At 38.8% G+C, this 21808-nt stretch overlaps 1 protein-coding gene across 1 annotated transcript; it reads left to right on the forward strand.

Moving 5' to 3' along the window:
• Nucleotides 1-16458: 16458 nt before the first annotated feature.
• On the forward strand, nt 16459-17633 carry RNF182 (ring finger protein 182). Its single transcript, XM_009326497.1, has one exon. The coding sequence runs from the start codon at nt 16459-16461 to the stop codon at nt 17194-17196; it is 738 nt and encodes a 245-aa protein (XP_009324772.1). The 3' UTR covers nt 17197-17633.
• Nucleotides 17634-21808: the final 4175 nt, after the last annotated feature.

Consider the following 21808-nt stretch of genomic DNA (forward strand, 5'->3'; position numbering starts at 1 on the left):
TCTGTTAAATAATCTTGCACTTGAAAAAAGTCCATTCTGTGGATCTTTTTGATCAAAAGGCTGTAAACCTCTGAACTTCAGGGAGCTGGGATTGAAATGTCATCTCAGTTGTTGACTGAGACAGGATCAATCACAAACAATGAGGATTATGTATCCACTTAAAAAAAAAATACAGTGCCCAGACTGAACTCCCCAATTTGCAGACCTCATCTTGTAATGTTCTTCAGTGTGCTGAGCTGACTGTATGAGGCTGGAGCCACAAATAATCTCTCTCATTCATCTCTACTGTAATGTTGCTGTATATATATAGAATGAAGGCACGTTACTCAAAATCATGCATGTCTGTCAGCTCCACTGCAGACCAGGAGTTGTGCTTGTTGGTTTGTGTATTGTCTGAGAAAATACTGTTTCTTTAAAAACACTAAAGGATCTAGTATGAACCCCATCACCCGCTCCTTGTCCAGCTTTTACCCTTAATAGAATTTCCTGTTAAAAGAACCAAGCCATTTGTCATGTTGGTGGTCTGACAACTCAGGGAGTAAATATGAATGCATCTCTTCCCTGCATCACCCTCCTCCCTCCCCCAATATCTCCTGTTGTTGTGGGGTTTTTTTGATAGCTACTAACACTTGAGATTGTGCTTGATAGTGAGAGAATTTGGTTATACAACAAAATAAAAACAGTTTTCTCCTGAATTTTGCTTTGGCTGGTTCTCTAACATTTCACTGTAGCTATTTTGCTAGTATCTCCAGTATCGAAATGAATTCCACATTTTGTTCCTACGTCCTCTCCCGCTTTATCATTCTGTTATTATTTATCACATTCATTCTCATCAGCATGGTGGGCAACAGAAGCAAGATCTCATTTCTCCATTTATTTCATATTCAGATTAGTACCAAATTTTCCTATCATCTATTCTTGTGTAACACACAAAATTTTCCTCACCTTCCACCTCTGCCTATGCCTTAATATTTTCTTTCTTTGATTCCTGTAACTTGTAACATATAACCTGTAACCTACTCTTTCCTAGCTGACTTGACACTTCCATTGCTTCCCTTCCCCTTATCTAAACCCCTTGTATCTTTTTTGGCCGTCTTCCTAAACCATATAATTCTGCATCTTTGAAACTCACCACAAATTCACTTTGTGTATCAACTCAGGCTTGTTTTTATTACATTCAAACGTTCTCCCCCTGCACGTGCTTTCTGCTGTGTTCCTTAGCATGCCAGTTTAGAAACCGTTTTTCCTAAATTTTCTTCAGTTGCACTTACCTCCCTCTGTCCACACTATACATAAAACTCTTTCAGACTCAACATTCCACTGCCCTCTCTTTTCTCTGATTCAAAACTCTCTTCTGTAAGGATCCCAAGAATCTGAAAGAGCAATCTTGTAAATTGTATTCTGTGCTCAGTTACACTCGTGCAGCACCAGTAACTCAATGGAATTGATCTCAGTGGCTTTGCACAGGTATAAGCAAGAGTAAAATCTACTGCAGAGTGCTTAGAAAAGATAGTGGGCATTTACTTTGAAGGTCCTGTTTTGTTCCATTTAGATCTGATGCTTAATAACGTTGTTATTAAAGTGTCACTGCAAGATGTCTTATAGTCTTTAAAGACAATTATAACACATAGTGCTTAGTTTCCTTTTCTGAGTAGCTAAGTTAAAATCTTACCAGGTGAAATGGTTAAGGATTGCTATTGATGGTGAGTGGGATCTAAAGTTCTTTCAGAACCATTGGTATAATAAGCCAGTAGTTCCACCTGGTATGTTCACAGAATGAGACACATCCGAGGCTGTAATGTCTCATTTGGACATGATACCAAGTCTGTGTGAGTGTATCAAATACTTCATTCACATGATGTTCAATCAGTAAGTCCTTCAGACTTGATATCCTGCCAGTGGGGCTGCCACAATTCATGTTATTCATAAACATTGTCCTTGAGATCTTGTCTGCTCCTTTCTGCACAAGCCGGTGTATTAAAAGAAGTTTATCTTTTTGGGTAGGGAACGGTATCCTGCAGTTTTTATGAATTACTAGATTGCCATCATCGTTCTTTACTGATGATGTTCCCTGGTTGGAGTTATATATTATGAAGCACAGTTGTTTCCAAGATTTAATAATGTGACAATTAAAAACCAATATTTTTTTTTCAATAGCAGACCCAAGGAGAAATTAATGGTTGTTTATGTCAGTCTCCTAGTCAATTCAATGTGACTTTTGCCTTAGCAGGGATTACAGATTTAGGAACTGAATAAATGATGCAGTAACAAATTTTACAAACATCAAAAAGGTTTTTATTCTATGAAACAGAAACCAAGAAAAGCATATAGTATTCTTCTAGTGCTTAATTCTACCAGCTTTCTCCCCATTACCCCAATAATTAGGAATTTTGCCTGAGAAAGGCCTGCATGTATGTCCTAAGAAAATGTTTGCATCCAAGATTTAATTTCTGCTGTCACTTTCCAAGCTAATCTCAGTGAGAAGATTTGATGATCGAATCCCTCAAGTTAAGTTTTTCTTAACACATCTTTAGAACTACCAGCTACCATAGGGAAACCAACAGGAAGACGACTTTTTTTCCAAACAAAAGGCTTTTTTAAGACAAAAGCCAATGTGATTTGTTCACATTATATTTGCAAGCGTTGCATCTCATTTGGTTGAATCAGTCTTGATTTACACAAGAGGATCTAGTTTACAGTACCTTTGTCTAATGAATTATCAATATCCCCTTTTGCCATTTTGCTAATCAAAAGGCTTTTAACCACTTTGGCCTAAAAGTAAAGAATACTTTTATTGCTGTACTGTACCATAAATTGCATCACTGAAAATACTGTACAGAGCTTTTTATTTTATGCAGTTGAGTGGGATCATTGAAAGCTAGAGGTTTGGGCATAGACAGCATGATATTCTATCACCTTTTGCTGTAGAAAAGGAATGCTTCATTAACAAGGCAAAATTGTGACTAGGACTGGCTGAAGTAAGTTAGAAATTTCAGTCTGAATCATTCGGTCAAAAGAATTTCACAAAGGGCTAGGCATGTTCTGGCAGTCCTTTCCCAGATCCTCTCATTCAATCTGTGGGACTACACAGATAGCTCTCATTTATCTTAATACATGCAGTGCATTTGGTACAAGACAGCAGCTTTGTCCTTAGTAATCAATCTTAGATGTATATGTAGAATTCTTTGTTTGTTTAAAGCCGTAACTGTTAGCGTGTTCAACTAATCTGAGATCTGCAAACTTCCATTTGAATTCCACGCTTACAGTTTGGTCATTTGACTTGATCCGGTACGTAAGGCTGTGGTTGTTGCTGTGTAACAGGCCTTTGGCAGCAGTCATTTGTTCTGGTGAATCCACTTAACATAAAATTCACTATCTGAGCAGCTGCTTCTGCTTCTCCCTCAATCCACCTTTGTCTAATGATCCGTCCATATAGCAGAGTTCTGCGAAAGCCCTTGAGAAACAGGAGTCTCTCAGGGGAAAAATCACGAAAGTTAGAGTTTTTTCAAACCTTCTACTGCAGGCCTTGTTTCTTCAAACATGCAAGACAGTAATGGGCATGACAAAACTTTAGAAGGCACCTGTATGGAGGAACACAGCCAGACATGATGTGAATAGCAACATTTACATAAAGTTTTGAGTAAGTGGAGATGAAAGTCTCCCATTTTCTGTGGCTACTGATCCTCTGAGATACTCAGTTCAAACTGAGACATACCTAAGTTTGGAAACTCTGAGAACGAAAGGTAAAATTTTTACTGTCTTCTAGGATATCTCCTATCACGTTTCAAAATGCAGTCTCCCGTAGCTTAACACTGTACAGTGACTGGTTACAGATAGGCAAGATATTGGCACCGGTTGTAGACAAACCTCAGCATATTAGCACAGGATGACGGAGTGGGAAATGATACATAACTTTGGCTGAATCTCCTACGAACCAGATTAACTTAGCTCATCCAGAACTACATGTTGCTATAGCTAGGTTGCTTCCAGTACCAGATCTGGCTGAGTTATATTGACACTGCACTGCAGTTTAAAGTGTAGATGTACTACTCACTGATGCAAAATATATCCACCACAATTAACGGGAAATGCACTTCAGGGCACACTTTCTTAGGGTTCACTTTCTGAGAGAGCCCTCCAGAAGCAGAGAAGGACAAATATGAGCTCAGAAGTCTTCAAGGAATACTGTAATCATTTTACTCTGGAGAAGAGACTAGAACTGGATTTTATTCAATTTCATGGAGAGCTCCTTCTGTCAAGAAGCCAAACCCAAAGAAAAAGGTATATTTTAACTTGCTACAAATTATGTGGTCTGTGTTTGCAGAGATGTGAAAAAGTCATAGATTCACAGTGGATGCTATGCTGCCTTTTGCACTGATTATTAGTGCAATACTTATAATTTCATAAACTGTGGTCCAGTAGGCTAACAAACAGCACTATGCTGTACTGGTGCTTCAAGAGTGGAGCTTTCCATGGAAAAGTAATAGCATAAATAAAACCTAATGCTTCTTAGCTTCCAAATAGATAGTACATTTCTATAGTCTTTTTTCCTAGATCTTCAGTTCTTTGCAAATTGTATGCATTCAGCACACTGGAAATGAAGCCATAGTGAAATACGTGTTATCCTCTAATGTCTAGTAAATAAGGTCACTTACTAACTCATCTTTCTAGTATCCCTCTTTGGAAAAGAGGCTTATGTAGTAGAACATTCAGAAGCCTCCTATTCACTTGCTTAAGTAAAAGCAGAGCAGAGGAGATCCATTATTTAAAATATTTTAAAGAAAACTGTCATTTAAAGTATCTGGTATTTTAAGATGCTCTTCGTTATGTTTCTGTTCTATCAAAAATTTTTTTCTTAGTAGAAGGCAAGAAATGTTTTTCATTTCCTGCTTTATTCCATAAGCCTCAGCCAAGCTGCTCATTTGTGATACTGTATAGAAAACCTGATATCCTTGGGAATACTCACTGAAAAGCTGCTGTGTTGATGTTGGGATTTATGTTATATTAAGTGAAATCCAGAACTTGTTAGTGTTCTATTTTCTAGTTTTTCTAGCCTGGTACTATAGGTTGCAAAACACTTAAACTAAAATCCCTATTCGTTATTACCAGTTAAGAAAATACCAATATCTGGTCTCAGTTATTAATTTGCACTAAACCAGGTAAATAGGCAAGTGTCACGAGACTGTACAGATTTTATTGCTACTTAAAACTTTAAAATTCCCTTTTATGTTCCTTCTATCTGGTTTTGGGGTTTTTGGTTTGGGGATTTTTTTCTAATTAGTTTAATAGACAAGCCATGTTTCTGAATATGTCTTAATTACTTCCAAAATTTCTGAAGCAATGCTTTCCTTTCCTGGATTTTGTATTTTAAATATGCTCAACTGGCATACTTCAAACATTTTGATTTAGTTTAGCTTTTCAACTGTTATAACTACAAATGACATAAAAATGCTGTAGCTCTGCTCAAAGCAAAGACAATTTCATACCCTCCATTGAGTTCGTGAGACTTGACCAGTGTAACTCTTTTGGATTATGGAAAATTTGGAAAGTCCAGGTTGTCCTTGCCCCCAAAAAGAATTGGCAACTCTTGCTGAAACACGTTTTCCAACTGCTTTGCAGATTCATATTGATCAGATTTAACTTGATTGGATTAGCTGCCCTTGTGGCACTGTATTTCTACCAGAAACACATGTGAGGGAGATGCACTGTATACTTAACTGAGTTTTGATACATGCTATGGATCAATCGCCTGCTTGTTTCTGCTCTGAAGGGCATCCCAGGCCTGAACATGCTCCCAAAAGCAGCACTAGTCTCAGGGCAACCCCCAGTGACCATGGTGCCTTCAGAAATACCCAGACGATACAATAGTTCAGCTCATCCTCAGCAGATTCCTGTATACTTTAGGATTGATGTAGGATGGGACGACATATACATAGTAAGTAGAGCCAATTTTTCTTTTGACCACTGAGGAAAATTTGACCCAAAGTCTGAGGTCTGGTGAGGGCTAGCTCTTCAAGCTAACCCTCAAGGCGACATTGAGACTAACAATGGAGAGGATTTCTTTTGGGAAAGCAATCATACTAAACTGGTAGTCTCTGTATTATTGCTGTATATAGAGCCCGTGAGGATTCTGTCCTTCACTTTAAATAGTCCATCCAGTAGCACTAAAACTCTTTCACTGACAATTCACAACGGGTAAAAAAAAAATCACATTTCACTACTAAATAACATGTTAAAAGCAGAGCTATTCATATCATTCTCCCAGAAGTTTAAGTCCTTTATAAGCATTAATCTGAGGTAAGCAAATCTCACCAGAAGAACACTCCAGCGATTCTGAGACTAGTGTTGTAGCACTTTATGGAGCTCTGACAGCCCCAGACCATTCACAGTAGTTACGAAGATACCTCCAGATTAATACTTAAAGCTGCTCTTGTTTAAGAGGATTGCCATATTCCTTAGTGGCATAAAATAAAAGCTGTGCATATCATTTGACACAAGTTAATTTTACTACTTTCATCTATTTTTTAAATATATGCAATTTTATTTCATGTACCTGCATCTAGAATGATGGGTGTGCATGCAGTAACTGTTCTTTGTAGTTCTGTAGTTTATTTGCATGCAGCAGCCATGCAACTGTGAAGCCCTGCTAGACAGAAGTAGAGTTGCTGTGATGCTTCTTGTGGCGTTATTGTAATGCTGCTTCATTTTCAGCAGAAGCACTCAAAAAAAACCCCCCAAAACTACTAACAGATAACTTTCTTCTGTATTTTCTTAAGACCATAGAGGTCATAGATTGTAATTTGCTTATAGTTAGTATAAAAACCTAACATGAAGTTTTTCTTTTTGATTATTTGAGGGATTTTTCATTGCCAAAGAAAAATACTTCTGAAAGTTAGCTGAAAATAAGGCTGTTTGTTTGGTGCAGGGTAATAATAACAAGTGCTTGAAAAAAAAATGCAGTTGAAAACAAATTTGCTACACTTCTAAAATTAATTCCCTTGTGTATAAATCAGGCCAAATGGACTTTTTCCTGCAAATATTTTGTAAAAGGGCAATACATGTTACAGTCAAAGTTAATGTCTCCTCATTGACACTTGTCTGTTGGGATCATTCAGTTCCCATGAATGCAGTTGAAGACAAACAACTTAGCTTTGCCGCATGTCAACAAGATCTACTAATGTTAGATTTTTCATGGCATCTGCGTTTTCTTGTGTTTACTCTTTTTTAAATACATCACTAAGATTTTTAAACAAAATTTTTCTTGGTTACATCATTGCACTTCTAGTCATATATAATACTGTCAAGTGAGGAGGGAATATATGCCAACAATTGCTATATTGCCAAAATAAAAATAATTTTGATCCCAGCAGTAACTATTTTTAGATGTGTGCTTTAAATGAACTGAATTAAATACTAAAATTACAGTTTAGTATACCCAGGTTAAAGTATTGTTTCCTCAGACCCCTCCTTTTTCAAGCTATTGGGACTATCAGCAGCATCAGCTAGGTTAGATTTTGGTCGCCAGCTTTTCAAAAAGGATATGTTGAAGACCAGGTCTGAAAATGTTGTTTGTAAGTGGAAATCTGTATTGGATTCGGATTATTTTGACATATGGTTTTCAAACGTTCTGTGACTGAAGTAACTGCACTTGTTTTTTACTATTTTCCTTTCCACACAGGATAACATGCAAATTCTGAGCAGTAGTTAAAGCAGAAAACCTTGTTACCGAATATATGTAAACACTACGTAAACTTCAGCATCGGTACTGCCCTGTATAATCCTCCACCCTTTTTATTTTCTGTTTGCACTAACATATTGAGATAAAATAGACAATACAGAAAAATTTTTATACAGTCATATCCTCAAAAATGTCTGAAACAGAATGAACCAAGTTAAACATACTTAAGTATTAGGCAGATTGCTCTTAATGACAATAGCAAAAGCAAGTAGAGCTTCATTTCTAGTCTATTCTGGCATTATTTTCAGCTCCGTTAGGACAAAGCTAATGCAACACTTACTTTCTGTTTAAATCTTATTTTGAAGGTTAATTGGAACTTATTATAATGCATTAAAATGATTCCCCTGTATGAAGAGGAATTTCTCACTGAATGATGTAATCAAGATTGATTTTCTGTAATTTTATCTCACCTGGTCCCTCCCAAATTATATAACATAGAAAATATGTCCAAAGAAAAAGAATTCTGTCATATTTTGGGGATCTTACATTTTGTGTGTGTCACAATATCTTCTAGTACAACAGTCATTTTTATTAAAAAAGAAAAAGTTATTTGCTTGTATTTCTGGACTTAATTACTTACATTCGAGCATACAATAGCGAGCAAAACAAGGAGGTAGACATCTATGGTGTTATCTTCATGTATTCTGAAACCTAATACAAAATCATATTGGCTTTTAATAATGCCTAATTTAAAGATAAACACTGGACATATCTATAGGTCATATGATTAAACATTTATGCCTATATTAAGAAATACTGGGAAACTATTTATTTATCATTTTGTATCTTTTCAAGTCACTTTCTAGAATCAATGTCCTACAGTCTGTTCAATTCTCAGAAGAGCTTTTAAAGGACACAAACACTAAAGCAGAGAAACAGAATTCCATCTTTATTGAGAAAGCTGCCAAAAACCACCCTGCTACCAAGGAGGAGAATGTCTAACCTTTCGCTAAAGTAATAGGAAGGTCATGAGTTCTATTGTGAAATATATTCTTATTGGAGTAGATAATTTCTTGGTTTCAGAGTCATAAAGGAAAAGCCATTGGCAGTGAGAAAACAGTACAAGAGAAAATGCTAAAACAGCCCCCGTAAGCAGGTTGTGAAACAATTAAAAATAATTTTAAAAGAAACGAATTCTGTTTAACTAGCGTATTTCCAAAATTAAATGTCACCATTTTAGATAAAAATTTCAAGCCATCTCTTTCTATTTTAATAGTCTGCTTAAATCAAGACAGCTATTAAGAGATCAGATCCTTTGTCCTTTATTATTTTTATTCTTAAAACAGCTACAAAGCAACCCACAACCGTATGTCACGTTAAGTAGTCATTCAGCATATTGCTATATAAATAGCTCATGAATTATATATGAGGGAAAAATCCTTCTTAAGAAATATTGGAAGAGGTTTTGCTTGTGTCTGCAAGCCTAACTAATAAAACATTTTTTTCTACATCACAGTCAGTTTTAAGATTCATATCAATACTGTAGTAGCCTCTAGCTAGAAAGAAAGTCATTGAGGATAGTAGGGTTTCAATAAGGCATTCCCTGTTTATTCATACCATTTACCACTACTACCTGACACGTAATGTGAGTTACTGGAATAACAAAAAAGTATTGCAAATGATATTGTTAAGAGGAAATGGAGTCTGGTGATATTGAATATGCATGTGCAAAAGATGTAGAAAGTACCCTAAGAGCCAGTGTCACAATATTGAATAAAGTGAACCCTGTGTTAGATGAAAATATCCTTGCTTATTTACCAAGGGGGGAAATAATAAAAAAAAAAAAGAACATTAACTGTTGGGTTTTTTTTTTAATATAAGATGGCACATTAATATTACATGACTTCTCATACTAAATGATCAGAGACCCATGAACTCTGCTTTGACTATGAAAAGCTATGATTTTCTGTATTTTGTATTTTTGTGATATTATTGTAGGGGATTGAGAGAGATCAGGCAAGGACTCTAAGTATTGTAACAATAACTTCAGACAAAAATACTTCTATTTGATATTAGTGCCTTGTGAAGTAGTCAAGAATACACAAATGTTTGCTGTATATATGTTGCAGGGTTTCTCTTTCGTGCATCGTTATTAGAGAAATATTACCCATCCCATTGAAAACTATGTTTTTGTGAAAAGAATTGAGGCATTTTTCCTAGCAGTTTATACAGCTGACCATAAACCGAGCATGGATCAGTACATCACATTCTGTAACTCTTCTGCAAAGTCTCGCATTGATTAGAGTTGACAGGGAAATGCCCATTGTGAAAACCCATCCAATGTTAGCAGGAACGTGGCATGAAACAGGTTGAACATGTGATAGCTGCTGGCACTTTGAACGTACTCTATACAAATGTCAGATTAGTAAAGCAGTTCAGGGGGGGTTTTGCATTGTGCTTAGCACAAGCTGGAAAAATCCAGTGCGATGGTCATTTCCTGACTGAGTCAGAATGCAGCAAAGCTGCTCGAATGTGAATGCAGTGGTCCACAGGAGATGGTTGCTTTCTGGTCTGTGCTGGAGAAGAGACTGCAGTTTGTTTGGAAAAGTAGTGATCCAAGAGCTTCCATGAGATTTGTGAAGGAAAGTATTTCAATGCGTTTTTAAAACTCTTCTTTCAAAGCACAGTTTATCTCGTTAGCCGCTTTGGGGGGGGGGGGTGGGGGGGTGGGGTTAATTGCTAACATTGTGAATATGTGGTTGCTAGAAGAGATAGCACTTCAGAGTGGTTAGCGCATAATATTGAAAGAGGCTTAAAATCAACAACAGATCTGTAAAGATAACTCTGGATTATTTTACAGAAATAATTTTAGTAAACGGGATTCCTCTAAACAGGAACCTTAACGTATGGGTATTTCCACCCAAACTAGAGAAGTTGGACTACTTCCTCTCTTTCAGAGAAAATAGACTGAAAAGTCTCCCAGCTGTATCTGCTGCTCTACTAATTTTGCTTCCCTCCTTTCCACCAGTTTTTGCCCATGTGGAGAAGAATAGGCGTTTCTTGTGTTCCCTGCAAGTGAACCTTTGCAAGAAGTTCTTTTTCTTGGAAAGTAAGTTTCTCTGTATTTACTTATCTCTCTATATTTTTTTCCTTCTCTTATTCCCTAAATACACTTGACTTGCATTTAGAGGAAACTTTAAAAACCTTTGAAAATATCAGATGTTGGGTAGCTCCATGGATGATATCTTATGGAAGTTAATTACTGACCTCATGTATTCATTTTAGGTTATATGTGAAGTATTGGCAAATTTCCTTCACAGAAAAAAAGTGTGAGCAATGAATGATAAAAGGTTGGTTTGATAAACTGGGCAAGGATAACCTTTCATTAGGGAGGAGAAGCACAAATTTCCCAGCTACTTTGCCCTGTCAGCATGACTGAGCTCCAATATTGAGAGTTTCATCTACAACTAATTGCTTCTGGCCTCTCATAAGAACACTTTGTCTATGCGGTGTTTGATAGATGAGTGCAAAGAGGGGTCATAACATGTTGCACAACCCGTTCACCTTTCTTTCCACGCCTGGGATGAAAGCCTGCAATCTGCAGTCTGCAACCCAGCAGTGATTAGTAGAAAACTGATCGATGGACAGTGGCCTATTTGGGCTGGTGTAGCCCATTGCGCTCTGTCCGCCATGCCTGGGGTCACACACAAGAGCCTGCTATTATTTATTCAGTCTGGTTCTGTGGGTGGCCTCCTCTTGCTCTCAAGGGAGAATATTCCCCCTGCTTCTGGGAGTGCCCTCCAGCAGTCAGCTGGAGCACTGTCGGGACCGCTGGCGATCTTCTGCCATCCAGAAGATGCCTCTCTGTCTTCAGCTTTTCTCCCTTTCTAGTAAAAGGGTCAGGTAGAGGAGTCTGCAAGGTACAGGACAGGTGGCACCGGGAAGGGGAAGAGAGGGAGTCAGAGCTCAAGCAGCAGCAGGAACATGACGTGAACAGGAATGATGGATTCACTCCTGCAGTACTTAGACAGAACTCTTACAAAAGGCAAGTGCTTGTCGTAGTATAACAGATGTGCTTGTTCTTGGATAAACTGCAATGGATGCTGTTATCATTGTACATGTCTAGTAGTTTATATTTTGTTTGGAAAGCCACGGTGCGCTACATAATAGACACAAGAATGAAAAGTTCTGCAGTTGGATTGTGTTGATCCCATCAGATAGGTTCTATGGAAGACAGAATAGCAGAAGGTGTCTAGGCTTTCTTGTAAAAAGGAATTCATATATTAAATGAAAGAATTATTATCTAGGAGAGATGTTTAGCCACATAAGCAACTGTCAGCCTGATGCCTTATTCAGTAAGGGACAAAGCTTCTCAAACAGACCACATAAAGTGAGTTCAGGATACCAAAGCATAAAATCATAGAATAATTTGGGTTGGAAGGAATCTCCAGCAAGGGTCCAGTTCCCTTTGCTCAAAGCAGGACCAAATTCCAAGGTAGAGTGGCCTGACCAGGGTTGCATCCAGTCAAGTTTTCAGTATCTGTAAGGTTGGAGCTTTCATTTCCACCTCTCTCGGCACCTGTTCCAGTGTTTGAACACCTTGTGAATTTTTTTTTTTCGTAATACCTAATTGAAATTTTCCTAGTTACAGCTTCTGTCTGTTGGTAGCAAACAAGCAGGTGAGACACCTCTATCTAAAAATAGAAAAGCTCAAGTGGAAAACTGGACATAAGGAGTAGTTTAAAGTCATGAAAAATATCAGAATTAATAAAAATAAACACAGTGCTTTAAAAATAGACATGGGACCTCACTTTGATCTCAAGTCAGAGGTTAGACTCATCATAGGATTTGCACTCAGGAGTTTTTACTTGACTGCCCTCTGGATGTCAAGGCCAGAAAGAACATGCAGAATGCAGCTCAATATTTTAAAAAGCCCAAACATTAATGCAGTATTGGAGCATATAGTAGGGACATAGCTTCTCATGGCATCATAAAAACGTGGCTCAAAGAGAAGAGGAGGACAAAACGCAAACACACAGACAGAATTCCTTTTTTCTGCGTAGTATTGCAGCTTCTCTGGCTTTCAACACACAGCAAGCAGAAGTATGTGAATCACCACCTTTTTGGTGGGGGACCACAATTCAGTGGGGCAGCAGTTAATCTATTCCCCACTTTAATTCATTATTCTGCCTGCTTCCAGTCAATACTCGCCTGGGAGACATGCAAAAGACAAGCTGGAAAATCTTTGACATAGAGTAGAAGTTGCTTGAAGGAGTAGCTGGCCATATTTCTCAAGAAATGTCTCATTTTCTCAAGAAATAGGGCTAATTTGAAGTCAAATTTCTTTAAAATCCTCAGTTTTCTTATATTTTTAATAAGTCTCTGATTGGAGAACTTTTTAGTATATGTGGTGTATATACCAATATTATATGTATATATTAATGCAGGGCAGCATTAATTAAGCTAAAAAAAGTGTCAGTTCTCAGCAGAGAAAAAATGAGCAGGATTGAGAAGGAAAAATAGAAAATTCCCTAAGAAATCAGGAAAGCAAAAAGAGGCAGAGGAAGCATCTAAAACCACCATAGAAGGTAAAAAATGTATGAATAGCATTCATAGGCATTAGTGATTAAATTTTAATTTTCAAAGGAAAAGATGTATAAATGAAGAATAGTAGTAAGCAGTGATCACACTAAAATGCATAAGGAGAAATTCAACATCTAAACTTAGCCAAAGAAAAAACAATCAATGATGTTTTATTACTGAGGGTTATGTTTTGAAAAGACTCTTTGAAGAGAGAAAGATGATGAAAGTAGCTCTTTCTTGTACAGTACATTAAAAAAAGTTTGAAAATAATTTGTAGAATAGCTCATGACAGAAACTACAATAGGAGGATCATTGTGTTCTGGTAATGAAGCTAATGGTCCCAGTTTAGCAATTGGGACATTGCTAGTCGCAGGGACTTGTTACTCCTTGTACTAACGCTAAATTTTGCCACTTAAAGGGGATAGAATCAGGAAAATACTTCCAGTTTGAAAACTGATTCAGGCAGAAGTGATCCATGTCTGAATAGAATTGGTTGGAAAAGTGGGCTGGTTTTTGTGAAAACCTGGAAATATTAATTAGAAAGATAAACACTAAAATACAAAGATTTTTTAGTTGGGAGTTTTCAGAGAAAGGTCACAATTTTCCATGAGAAGCAGACACATTTTCTGGAAGATTTTTGGTTAATCAGAAATCTAGTTTTGTGTCATAGGACGTTTGCCAGCCTTAGCTGTGAAGCATGAACATGTTAGTAATCCTATTTCACCTCAGGTACAGAAGAAGAATAATACTCAAGATGTGAAAGTTCAAAACCATCGCTTGTTTTGTTTGGCTTCTTAACTTTTCAGCAGTGCTTTGCCTTCCTGAAGGCTGGCGTTTCACTTTCTTAGGTCCATTTTGTGTTTTTTTCATCCTTCGGAAAGTTAGCCTTCCATGACATTTATATATGCCTAAAAGTCATCTAGAAGATGGCATTTGGAATGAAATAAAAAGAGTAGTAGAAATTAATAAGGAAGCACACAGTGTAACGAAGGATAAAGGACAGGTTATAAGATCTGTAAAAGATGTACTTTTTGTCTCTTATAAGATGTTTAGCTTGTACACCCTGAAAACTATGGATCAATCTTCTCATGTTTGCCTTGCCTAATGGAACACACCACAAATATAGTCACAGTACAAATAATAAAAACAACAGTAAGACAGAGCTGAAAACTTTTAAAGCACTAAAGAAATAAGTTGGAAGAGGCAGGAAAAAAGTTAAGAAAATTGAATGGGGAGAGGATCATGTCTGTTATAAATTCTTAGAGAAATATGGTTTTTTCTTCACTATGTTGTTATGGCTTTTTCGTAAAGAATTGTCTGAAGTATAACATCTTTGTTTTAAAATCCAGGAGGTGAGTTTTAGAAATTATGTTACTTATAGAAGCTATATTGTGCAGAAAGTGAAGAGAGAGAATGGAAAATCCTTAAAGCACAGTAGGAACAAGAAGCCGATGAAAGAGACTTTACTGAACCTGATAGTTGGCAGGTAAAATGTTTTGACAGAAGGAGCACGTTGCTTAAAAGAGAGAACTTCCTGCCTTGTTCTCAAAAAAAGGACAAAGATCTGAATGCTAGGAGTGAGTAAAAACTTCCCAAGGAAAAGGGAAAGGAATCAAATATTTACTAAAACTAATAGTCAAGAAACAAATTTATTGAAATAGGCCACTTTTTTCATATTCCGTGTGCCTGATATTTATTGATAATGCAAGAGGCAGCTGGACACAAGTGCTGACCCCCATCATTTGACTGTGGCAAGTTTCTTGCTACTCTAGCAGTGACGGAATGAGTTTGAAAGCCTGCAAAATGCAATGTCGCACCCACCTCTGTGAGCAAGCATATGCCTGAATCTGGAAGAAGTTTTTATCTTCTGGCAGATAGAGCTGGTTTTGTAAATGCTGGTAGTTAATGTTTTGTTTACAATACGTGAACTGGTTCCTGAAGTCATGAAAATGCACGATTACAAAATATGGCAATACATTTGTTTAAGCAAGGTTGATGGGTCTGGTGGCAAAAACGCTGTGCAGAACGGGAGTGCAGCAGCACAAGCACGCCACAGGCCTCTCCTTAGCTGAGGTGTGAAACAGCTGTTGCAGCCATGAAACACTTGAAAGCCAGTGCATCTGGCGAATGCCCTTGAGAGACACGTTAGCCTTCACCCTACCCATCCACACAGTAAAGGAGACATTTGTTGCAAGCTAAAGAAACCCCATTTTGGTAATCTTTGTTCAGCAGCTAGGCGGAGACAGAGAAATGAGCTGTTCCAAAAGCAGCAAAATTAATAAAGCCTGATCTTTTCCAAATTTGACCTAGGTCCCCACATAACTCTTTACAATAACCCCAGCCCTCTTCCATACCCACTCCACTCCCCAAAACTCTTTATTTCCCCAGAGTATCACCAGCTTCCCCCTGCGGTGCCCTCCTCTCTGGCTGAGCAACAGGCAGCACGCCGCCTGTTCAGAGCAGAGGCTGGGTGTGTGCTGGCTGACCATTGCCCTCTGGGATAAATGGTGGTTGTTATAAATACCTCTCCCTCTCCTCCACCCAACTGCCAGTGTTCACTACTATTTTAGAAACTTAGTTATCTTCAGTACTGCTGCCCCTCTGCCCTCTTGTTTGAAATTGGACAGCAGGTTCACAAGTTACCAAGAAAGACGAAAAGCTCCAGGGGTCAGGTCTCATTTCCTTAGGAAACCAGGGTTTAAACAAACGGTCACAAACCAGTAATTAGATTGCAGCTTCTGCTGAGAACTTCATGGGCTGAGCCAGTCAAAGTTACAAGTCTAAAACAAATGCGTGCAGCGTGATACCAAGTTTTATCAGCACGACTGCTATATAGGCCCCATATGCCACAGGAAAAAACTACCATAGAGGTATTTTTAGCAAAGGAAGCTAAGCTTTTAAGAAGTGGAACTTGCATATTTCACCTGCTACAGCTTTTTCTTTTCTTTTCTTCCACAAAAATTCCACATCGTCTTTTTCAGATGGGTGCCTGGCTCAGAGTAAAGGACATGCAGTGCACAATCCCTGGCAGAAGCTGAAAATGGATGACCTCTACTGATGCTTTTCAACAACGTCATCTCCTCTTTTCCTGTTTGAGATGGGTGATATGATCATCAGGAAAACGTTCTAAAATAAGCCCAAGTGACCTCTTTGTCCCTTCACTCCTCTTTCTGCAAGTCTAAAAACCATCAGAAGAAATGACCAGTCAACTACCAGAGGAGTCTGTGGAGACCCAGAGCTCAGATGAGCTTGAGTGCAAGATCTGTTACAACCGCTATAACCTGCGACAGAGAAAACCGAAAGTGCTGGGGTGTTGTCACAGAGTATGTGCCAAATGCCTTTGCAAGATCATAGACTTCGGTGATTCCCCGCAAGGAGTCATAGTGTGCCCGTTTTGCAGGTTTGAAACGTGCCTGCCAGACGATGAGGTTAGTAGTCTTCCTGATGACAACAACATCCTCCTGAATTTAGCTTGTGGGGGAAAGGGAAAGAAGTGCCTACCAGACAACCCAACAGAACTGTTGCTGACTCCCAAAAGGTTGGCGTCTCTGGTTAGCCCTTCTCACACCTCTTCTAATTGCCTGGTTATAACAATCATGGAAGTACAGAGAGAAAGTCCCCAGACTCTGAACTCAACCCCCGTGGTGGAATTTTACAGGCCTACGAGTTTTGACTCTGTTGCAACTGTGTCCCACAACTGGACAGTGTGGAACTGCACATCTTTGCTCTTCCAGACCTCAATTCGGGTGCTAGTGTGGTTGCTAGGGTTGCTGTACTTCAGTTCCTTGCCTTTAGGGATTTATTTACTGGTGTCTAAGAAAGTCACTCTTGGGGTTGTCTTTGTAAGTCTTGTTCCTTCGAGCCTTGTTATTCTCATGGTTTATGGCTTTTGCCAGTGTGTTTGCCATGAAGTTCTAGACTGCATGTCGTCTTGATAACAAATACAGTAAAATAAGATGTATTGCCACATGTGTAGCATAGTTGATTTATCCTGCCTTTGTATTCTTATTTATTCTTATTGTTGTCCATCCCACTAAATGGAAGCAGTGGCCCTAATTATATGGTCCTTTTTTTCTACTTGATTTGATTCCTCCCCCCCTCCTTTTTTAAAGCTAAATAACGGAAATAAAATTTACATGCTGATTTTAAAAGGCCGAGTTGTAGAAAGGGATAAAGCAAAATTGCCAAACTTGGTGCCCGCTGCTGCTGCCACTATTCAAATAAGTAGCCCTTTGCTTTCTATTGGCTTGATCATGTCAGTCAAGGCTGCAGGATCCACCCTAGAAGAAATTAGTATAACAGGCATCTTCCAGGTCAAAGTACAGCATCTCTTCATCCAAAGCATTACATGCTTTGGAATAGCTGTTCTTTATCATTCATTATCATTTATAGCAAATGAAATCACTTAGTTAATATTATAAGAAGAATAAGACAAGCTACCATTGCTTTTTTCAGTTCTTGTTACAGCAAAAATATTTGTGGGAGGCCAATGGTTACAGATTTTTTGCATTCTGCAACATGAGGAATCTTTTTTTCACCACGCTAAAAACATGTCTCCAAAACACTTTCCCCAAACAGAAGCCCACTTTACTTGTCATACAGTCGCAGCTCCCTCTGAGATGCTCCTGCTAATGATTACTTCCAGGGACCCAGCCACAGGTTTGCTCTTCTCTAGGTGCACTTATTTCAGTGTGCATACACCTTAGACTTCCCTTTGAGGGTTCAGAGCTCTGCAGACTTCTCTAGCTATGTTCTGTTGTGCCTACCCTCCCTCCCAGCATTTCTACCACCACACCACGTTTCCAACCCATTAGTCCTCCTAACAAATTGCCTGACCAACTTCAGGCACATCTACTCTGTGGTAGCTACACTGGAGGATTTGGCTTATGTGACTTTAGCTATCAAGATAGACTTTTATTCCCAACCATTAGGAAATGGACCTTCAATCACTAATACAAATTTCAGAAAAAATCTGAAACGGTTAACTGGGGGGTTTTTTGCTTTCTGAGTTCACAGAATGAGCACTGTAAGGAGGTACTATGATTTTGGGAAGGTTTCTGTTTAACACATAGTCCTTCAAAATGTTTAATACCCTGAAGTCCCTCTGTCACCTTTGCGAGTTGATGGCACTCTAGATGTGGCAATTAGCATGTCTTGATTAGTTGAGTTCAGAGGAATTACTGATGATTTACCATTCCACAAATAGAATCAGGCCCTGTAAGGCTTGCTTGTATGTCGCATGGTTTAGGCTACTTTTTGAACTACTGGAAGAGCACAAAAATAAGAAATACTTAATGTTTATGTGTATAACTAGCTCTAGTCAACACCACAGCTGCAAACTCTTTTTTCCAGTGCACAGCAGGGTAAAAACTCAGGAGGAGGAGTTGAGCAGTGCAAGCATGGTTTTGGGGTCAGGCACAAGATTTAGTAATTTCAAGGCAGTGTAAGGGAGAGGCTTTGTTGTGTGAAGACTGGACATATGGCCTAACAATATATTCTTAGAGCAAAACGACTTTGGTAAGAATGAAAAATGCCGACGGGAAAAGCAGAGCATAAGTGGTGGTTGCGTCTGTCAAGAGGATTTGAAGTCAAGCTGGTCCAATTTTTGTAGATGGCGCAGGTGGTTTCTACAGTGTCATTCCTATTGCAAACATAGGGAAAAATGTGGACATGTAAAGGTTCTGCTTTTCTTGATGCTCATTTTATAGTAGTGCATATATATGTGTGTATGTACATATAGACACATATGTAAGAAGAAAACTCATAGCGAAATTATAGTTTTCAAGTGTATGGAGTTACGGAGCTATGTACTGAATGATTAAAGGAAATGTTTCAGACTTTTCTGTAATGACTTGATAACAATTATAACTAAAATATTTTCAGAATTCCTAGAAATGACTGTTCCTAAGTAATTGTTTTTAATGTTTGTGGTAAAGCACATATAGTTAGAAGAGGTATCGTCTCCAGTTCTGGTATACTGCAAGGTTTGACTCATCTACGAACTCATAAATTTTAAGTATCCGACAACAATCATGTCAAAAAGCAAGAAAAATAGAAACCTATGTGATTTTATAGTACTTCATAACTTTGGGAAAAGATGTATTTGTAGTGTTAGGGATTTATATGTTTAGGATTTGTTCAATTTGTCTGAATATAGTGTCTCTAATAAAGGGCTGGCTAGTAGAGGAAGTGGGTTTTGCAAATGTGTGACATATATGTATTACCTCTGCACAACATGTCTGCAGTGCTACCTGCTGTCTTTTCCTTTTGATTTTCAGTTGATTAAGATTATCTTAGCTCCAGCACCAGGTATTTTGTACTCTGTTTTAAAACAGAGCCTAATCTCAGCAGGATTACAGTGGTATCAGTTACATATCAGAGCACAAATAAATACACCTGTTATTACACTTCACTACTTTTAAGACTGCCAGCCCGTTAAATTTATGCTGTTATTTTAGACTGTGCTACAATACAAAATACTCAAAAATGCGAGCGTGCAAAAACATATTGATTGTATAGCTATTCTGCCACTCAGCGAGAGCACATTATTACAGCTTTGGTCTCATAAAATTCCTGTATGACTTATAATATGGCCATTGAGAATTGCTAGGAGGTCTAAATCTCAATTATTTGTGGAGAAGATATTTGCTGGGTGACTGAGACTAGAAGAGCTTCAGATATTACTCTCTCATTATTTTTATTCTCCACCATCCTTAAGACTTAGAACTGCAAACTCTCGTGTCCTCTGCAGTGGAATAACTCTGCTGCAGTCAGTGTAAATGGGGCTAGAATCAAGTCCTGCAAACCTGCCTGCCTGCCTGCATTTCCTTCCCTTCCTGTGACTTTTTTCTCACCTTGGAGAGTAATGGCTCCTGGGGTCGTAAAATACTGCCTGCACACCAAGGCAATCCCCTTGCAGTAGGATTTTATTCCTGCTTTGCCCGGACACGTGACTCAACCGGGTACAAAGTGTTATAAATTCATTACTACAGGATTAATTTAGTCCAAATGAGATTTTTCTTTGTTTGTTTGTTTTTAATTCCTGCTTATCCTATGGATGCGGACTGTATCCTCACCAGCTGTTCGTTTACAGTATGATATAGCGGTATCCCCTGAGGGCTGGGGCAGGATGATGCAGTAGTAGTTGCTGGGCACAACGCAGGAAGGATGTGCTGAGCGGGACCGTCCTCTGAGCGGGACCCAGTGAAGGATGAAGCTCTCCTGCAAGCGTGGCCTGAGCCCAGAGCCTGAAGGGCAATTAACAGGGAGCGGGTTACGTGGAAAGCAGGGCCTGCGGGTTCATGAACAGGACGTGGGGCCTTGGGGCTGGGGGTGGGCTGTGGCTGAGAAGCTGTGCCACCCCGGAGAGGGGTCTATGCCTGGGACAGAGGGGCTGTGTGCTAACTGCGGAGTTTGGGGTAGAGCTGCTGCAAACAGAGTTACTCTTTTTCATACTGACCCTTCTGGGTTTTAAAATTCATTTGGTAGTTAAAAGTAATTTGCTACTGCTACTACAGTTGAGTATTTTCACTTTCCAAATGGCAAAGTATTGAACTTTATAATTTAAAGAGATCCTTAGATTTGGGCATACTCCCTCTATTATGTTAACTATTTAAAGCTACAATCTTTCAAACGGGATTGACCAAAATAAGGGCTGATGTCTTCGATTTAGCTGCATTGTGAGGTTTGTCCTACTATATTGATTATATGCCTGCAAAACTGTATATGCTAATATAAAACACTTAAAATAGGCAAACCCTTGTCCTGATAACACTATTGGCAAACTTCAGGGTTGCCAGCATTATCCCAGAATAGACACTCTTCCCGATGGACTTAATTACCTGAAGATACAGGTAAGTCCAGCAGCACACAGCCAAATAGACAAGTACAGTACAGGAAAACACAGGTTTCCAGCTAAATGGCTACACATCACTTCAACCAGAGGAAGGGGAACTGAGGAGGTTCACAGGAAGGAGGATGATGTTGTGTTTGAGGGAGTTCCTTGTTATTAGGGTACAGAACCATTGTTTGTCCTAATTCTAACCAGTTCCAGGGGTAGATTGAACTCACTTTTCCCCATTACTTTTCTGCCCCCTCTGCTGGGACAAGGCTATGTGGAACTGTGCGTAAACCGTATTTTGAAATGAAACCACCTTTTCTACTACACTGAGTTTGCAGCTCAGTCCAGCACAAGAAGATTAATAACGAAAAGATGGCAAATTGCAGCCAGGATGCGAGAGTGAACAGGGTGCAGAGGGGAAATGGCAGCAGGTTGTTAAAATAGTTTTGATGTCAGAGCAAGGAAAACATGTGGCTACATCCTGCCTTGTCTTGGCCGGTTCAAAACTCGTGAGAGGCTGTCCCAAGCCGGAGGACCACCGTGAGTCGACACCCTCCCCTGCGTTACCTCTGTGACGGTTCACTTCAGTTGTGCATCTTGATTTCTTGTACAGCAGTTGTACGTCATGATTTCATCTTCCTGCGTGGATGATGGGTGTAGTGAAAGGTCCACAGCGTTCCACTCTTAAACAGGCTCATTTTAACTAC

The sequence above is a fragment of the Pygoscelis adeliae genome, unplaced genomic scaffold (assembly GCF_000699105.1).
Source record: "Pygoscelis adeliae isolate BGI_AS28 unplaced genomic scaffold, ASM69910v1 Scaffold186, whole genome shotgun sequence".
NCBI lineage: Eukaryota > Metazoa > Chordata > Aves > Sphenisciformes > Spheniscidae > Pygoscelis > Pygoscelis adeliae.

What these genes read in the sequence shown, in the direction of transcription:
- RNF182 (XM_009326497.1), top strand. Translation starts at nt 16,459, where the DNA reads ATGACCAGTCAACTACCAGAGGAGTCTGTGGAGACCCAGAGCTCAGAT.